We start from the raw sequence: 6,000 nt of genomic DNA, 5'->3' as shown, positions 1-6,000 counted from the left end.
AAACCTCTAACAGCAAAGTCCATGTCCCCAAGTGCCCCTGGGGGCCACAGAGTCCCAGGCTTAGCCCTTGTCAGTCTCAGCAACTCTGCTCAGCCTCTTGCAGACACCCCTTAGGTTCTGTTTGTTTGGGGGCCACGTCCTGCACACTCAAGGCTTACTCCTGGCTCTGTGCTCAGGAATCATCCCTGCGAGGCTCAGGAGACCATATGGGGTGCTGAAAATCTGAACCAGGGTCAGCTGTGTGCAAGGTAAGGGCTTAACCCACTGGACCATCTCTCTGCACCCCCTCAGGGTTTTGTGAGCTCCGTTTGCCTTGCACGCAGCCAACATGGGTGACCCGAGTTCGATTCCTCCGCCCCTCTCGGAGAGGCCGGCAAGCTACCGAGAGTATCTCGCCCGCACGGCAAAGCCTGGCAAGTTCCCCGTGGCGTATTCGATATGCCAAACACAGTAACAACAAGTCTCACGATGGAGACGTTATTGGGCCCGCTTGAGCAAATTGATGAACAACGGAAGGACCATGACCATGACATGACCATGACCATGATCCTGCCTACAAAAGGACATGGAATATATATATATATATATATATATATATATATATATATATATAGTAAAGTAAAGTAAAGGCCCTCCCGTTGTTCATCGATTTGCTCGAGCGGGCCCAGTAACGTCTCCATTGGAGATTTATATATATATATTTAGTCTTTCAGGGCTATGGATGGGGAGATTTTAGGTTTATTTAGTTTACTGAATGGCTAGAAACAGAATAGACTGCATTTTAGAATTACAATTACATAGGAAAATATCAGCAGTGAGCCTCGGAAAGGACAGGCCAAATGTTTGAGGAGTGGGATTAGAGATGAAGCCTTTCTTTTTGGAAAAAAAAAAAAGACTTTTTAAAAAATGTGGTTAATGCAACAGAATAGGGGCGGAGGATAAAGGGCTGACTCAAATAAATAAAACTCTTAAGTTGAGTTTTTAAAACACGGGATCAGCTGCACAGATTTGGTCAGGGTAAAATGTTTATTAAACCAAGCTTTTAAATGATATCCATCTACAGTCTGTACACAAATATAGTACACATACAAGAACAAGGCTCTTTGACTCAAACAAGTGGGGAAAGTAGAGGTCATTGGGAAGTGTGATGCCTCACCCCTCCTGGGCCAGTGCCAGAGGCCAGTTCCAGCTGAGAGTTAAATGAAAATCCACAGATGTGGGGAGAAAAAAGAAAAAAAGATAAAGAAAACCCAGAAGGATTCAAGTCCCACCCCCCCGCCCCCCAACTAAGAGAGACTTCAAAAACAGATTATTTGTACCAAATTATACTAATGGATTATACCAAGGCATCAGTGTAAGGTTTATATTCACAGGCTGGCTAAAAGAGTACAAAGTAAGCAATTCTTCTAGATGTCCCTCTCCCAGTTACCATGATAAGAAAAATGAATTTAAATAGATGAACCACAGGAAGTTATAAAAACAGGTAACTCTAAGAGTAATAAATACCTATCACCAGCAGAGTACACACTTAGGAAATTCGCCTCCTTCCGTAGTGTGCAGAAAATTTTAAGTCGGTCTAAGAGGTACAATCAGATTTCTTGAAAAGAAAAAAGACGTAACTACAAAACCCAGGGTCAGAAGCTGAACGCAGATGAGAATAGACAAGAGACAAAAATCCTGATTCCTTGCATCTAATTCTCCTGCTGAGTAGACACCACAATGAGCTTACGACCCTTAAAATTTCTTAAAAAGTATCACTTTGTTACCTATGTACAAACTTTTTTTAAAAGTTAAAAAAAGTTATTCACTAGACAAATGAAAATGGACTGATCCAGTAGTGGCACTAAAGTCAATGGAACTTGGAGTCTATTTTCTGTGCTTTCATAGTTTTCGTTAGGGGGCTTAGAAGTTCCCCTAAAGTGTTCTGGATAGTTTTAAAAATTCCCACAAAAAGTGATTCTATAATCGTTTCAGGTACAGAACGGGGGTGGGGTGGGGGAGTCCCAAACCCCCAAAACAGAAAAAGAAAAAGGTAAAAATCTTAAAAAGGGACTGAGAAGCAGAGAACGTGTAAGTAACTTTTCTGGTTGTCCCTAACACCGGTTAGCACTTCAAATGGTATCTGCGAGGCTCTCCAGAAACCAACCCCATCAACAACAGCAGATCGTGATTCCTGCGCTTCTCATGCTAATCCTAGAATCAGGAACACTCGTTTGACATAAACGTGCATTTCTCTCAGGCTAGTATCTCTTAGGTGGCATTGCCTGAATCAACATAAAACTTCCCGGCAGACTGAATGCAAATGTCCCCAACAAAGAACCCATTCGAGCTGGCCTAAAGTCACCTCAGCCTAGAACAATTTTCCCTGGGAACTCTGGCAAATTTCCGTGCCAAAAGCAAATCCATGGTTGGAGGGGTATTAGAGCTTGCAGGGTCCCATGAGCATGCCGACTTGCTAACACATTCAACGCCTCTAAGATGTGGCCTTTCCCAAACTCAGCTGGCCTTGTGGGACTCCCATGGCAGATCCTGGGCTCTCGGGCCCCTCCTTTCTATGCAACATGATTTGAGAAATGCACATTTCTCAAAAGTCCCTTTTCTCCAGTAGTGGTTCTCATCTTGTAGTGGGCACCAGGAGGGGATGGGCAGGGTAGACCTGGCACAGTACAGACCCTGCCCCTCTCTGCAGGGCTGGGGTGGAACCCTGGAGCCTGCACTGATGCTGAGGGAAGCAGCCACTGCAGAGCCTGGGGCCACGCTGAGCAGCATCTGCTTGCACGAGGGGACGCCTCGCAGGGGTAGGAAGCCTTCCTGTGGCAGGGGAAGGCCATCCATGCCATTGGCCACCACCCATTAGCTGGAGATCAGGGCATCCCACTGGCACCTAAGAAAGTCCCAGACCTTGGATGGGAAGAAAGGATGGGACTGACCTCCGGATCTGCTTCCTCCCACCCCTATCAGGGGACCAGGTACCATGAGTGCCTCGCTCAGGGCATCGGTGAGGCCTCAGGGAAGCATGGGTATCAAAGTACTCCCTAAGGAAAAGCATCGGACAAGAGTTGAGGAGGAGAAGAATGTGTCTGTCACTGCTGGAAAGACTGGAGTCCACTTTCTCTTCTGCCAATGGATGCACATTCTGGCAGCTACTCAAGGTAAAAGAGACTAAAAATTACAGAAAACAGCAGCAGGAAGAAGATGGGGAAGTAGATTGCCTAGTTACAAACACCCAGTAGTTAAAAAGAAGATCAACTCACGATCCAGGTAGTTAATTAATGATGCTGGCTTTGAGACAGTGTTGAAAAGTTACAGTATGTTGATCTGACACCCCACCAGGTTAGTGCTGGTTACATTTTAACATCTGAAGAAGAGGGGGGTAAAAAGAAAATCCTTCCAACACCTAGGATCTAAAATACCGCGCTGGGCACTGGGATCATTCCAATCTTAGAAGCTATGATCCCAAGTGGGAGAATTTCCAAAATAATTTTTAAAAAGGATTTTTTAATTTTGGTTCAGAGAACATCCGCAGAAGGAGAAATGAACTCAGGCTCGCGCCTTCATATGGGCGTGTCCAGCTGCTGCCCTGGGTGCCTCAGCCAACAAACCACACCTCAGCATCTGAAAATGAAGCTGTACAAATTCATACATTTCCATAATTGGAGTATCGTCAAGCCAACGTCCGGTTGTCAAGTCCTGGTTTCTCCGAAAGGCTGATCAGAAAGGCAGAACTTTCCTTAACCCACAGCGGGAGTCACTTTACAAATGCTCCGGGTGGCTCTGCAGACAGGACAGCATTTCCTTAACGGGCCTGCCTTCATAACAGATCTGGTAGACTGCGGTGAACAAAGGAAACCTAGTTGGGGAGAAGGGAGAAGAAGAATTAAGCCACCTGGGTTTACCTGCTAGCTCTTCCAGCCCACCTAACCGAGAGCAGAAGGTCTCTGTTCTATGCCCTCCTTCTACTTCTTTTCTGATCTGCTGGGTGGTGATGCAATATTGAGACAACCTAACTTATCTATCCCTCCTACCACCTTTGGCTTTCGGGCCACACCCGGCGGTACTCAGGGCTGACTCCTGGCTCTGTACTCTGTCCTGTGGGACCATTTAGGATGCCAGGTGGGAATTGAACCTGGTGAGCTGCATGCAAGGCAAACACCTCTCTATCACCGTACTACAAATGCTTACTATTGCTATGGCCGCCAAACCCATCTTTTGCTTGGTTGGCGTACAAACAAATCTCATAGCACTCTTTTGAAGGAAATCTTGATGGTACGGTGCTTGGTCAAGCTGTTCTAGTTTGTCATAATTTATAAGATGGGCGAATTGGAGAGATGGTACAGAAGGTAATGTGCTTACTCAAATATGTTCAACCCGTTTCATTCCTAGCATCCCATATGACCTGAGAAACCCCTGGACCCAGGCCCCAGGCATTACTCCTGAACAGAACCAGGAACAGCCCCTGAGCCCTATCAGATATAGTTCTCCCCACCCCACCCCCCAAAAAAGACTGGAAAATAAATCAGAACTGAAACATGTCTGTAAGAAATAATGTGTACCCCCTCCCCCAACACACACACACACCAAATAGCCAAACACTGATCCCAAATCAGAAATTTGTTTTAGTCTACCCTTTTGTCCCCTATGTGAACAAAGATAGAAATGAAAATTTGAATCAGATGAGGTCAAAGGCATCGATCAACCAAGGTACAGGTGACATAAGAAAAGCGAACACTAGTACTTTTTTTTTGGGGGGGTGCTTTTTGGGTCACACCTGGCGATGCACAGGGGTTACTCCTGGCTCTGCACTCAGGAGTTACCCCTGGCGGTGTTCAGGGGACCATATGGGATGCTGGGAATCGAACCCGGGTTGGCCACGTGCAAGGCAAATGCCCTACCCACTGTGCTACTGCTCCAGCCCCTTAATTTTTTTTTTAATGGCAGAAAACACTTAGGAAATCTGTTCATTTCAATCAGTCATTATTTATTTATTTATTTGAAAGAGGGGGGCTCTAGGTGGTCACAGGTATCAGAACCAGGCCCCTCAAGCAATCTTTCAAAATAGGCAGAGTCCAGTGACCATGTATACACATGGCCTAAAAAGTAAGCCTTTGAGAATTCCGTCTTAAAGGCTATTCTGAGCATGAATAAATTAGGATTCTATAAAAACAGCCTGAAGAGATAGTACAGGCATTCAAGTGATTGCTTTGCACACAGCTGAACTCGGTTTGATCCCCGGCGCCATATCCCGACCCCCAGCAACACCAGGAGTGATCTCTGAGCTCAGAGCCAGGAGTCAGCCCAGAGCACAGACTGGTGACTGTCAGATTGTGGGGATACAAGTACGTCAGAGGCACAGGGCTGTCTGTTCTGACCTTCCCGGGCTGGGACATCCACCCCCCCCCTTCAGAATCTGGTTTGCCCTCGTCTCCGCCCAGCTGGTTGGAAAGCCATTTCAGAGAAAATGCCAATGGCACAACAGCGACAAGTGCCCTGTCTGCTCATTCCCAGTGCTCAGGGGGTGCTCTATGCTGACAGATGCCCGGGGAGGGCAGGAGGGTGGGGTAAGGCTGCAGGGAGCACAGGCCAGCAGTGCACAGCACCCCAGGATACCCCATGGCCCCAATGGTGCTCAACACTGCTGGGGTTCCACTGCCTGGGGCAGGGGGTCCTGTGCCCCCTGAGCACTTCTTGGAAGACTCTTCCCAACACCCACCCCCCAAATGCCTGGTTGGTAGAAGAAAACATCCTACTGGTCCCAAGAGGGCATAGGGGGCAGCTGGTGATGTCATTCATAACCCGTAAGCCAGCCCTGCCTGGAGGGATGTGACACTGAAGATCAAGTCCCAGTGGCATCAAAACAGCTGCCCCGTCTGCACCCCACCAAGTCATATTCCCAAGGGCCAGGGGTGGGGAGCAGACACTGATTTAGATGCAAATCAGCTAAAGACAGGCCTGGGGGATGGGCAGGGCCAGGATTAGCACTGCAAGAGAAAGTGGGGTTCA

The 6,000-nt window shown here is 47.4% G+C and overlaps 1 protein-coding gene across 1 annotated transcript in view; it reads right to left on the bottom strand.

Annotated features, from left to right (window-relative positions):
• Positions 1–1,007: 1,007 nt before the first annotated feature.
• Positions 1,008–6,000, bottom strand: part of GPD1L (glycerol-3-phosphate dehydrogenase 1 like) — a 42,457-nt gene continuing 37,464 nt past the window's right edge. The window contains exon 8 of the mRNA XM_056129579.1: positions 1,008–3,850. Coding sequence (XP_055985554.1) covers positions 3,754–3,850 — 97 coding nt within the window. The 3' untranslated portion in view covers positions 1,008–3,753. The remainder of the gene's footprint in view (positions 3,851–6,000) is intronic.

This window comes from Sorex fumeus, unplaced genomic scaffold, assembly GCF_029834395.1.
Source record: "Sorex fumeus unplaced genomic scaffold, SorFum_2.1 ptg000072l, whole genome shotgun sequence".
NCBI classification, from domain to species: domain Eukaryota; kingdom Metazoa; phylum Chordata; class Mammalia; order Eulipotyphla; family Soricidae; genus Sorex; species Sorex fumeus.
The sequence above is the reverse complement of the archived record's forward strand: the minus strand, read 5'-3'. Positions and strand labels throughout refer to the sequence as shown.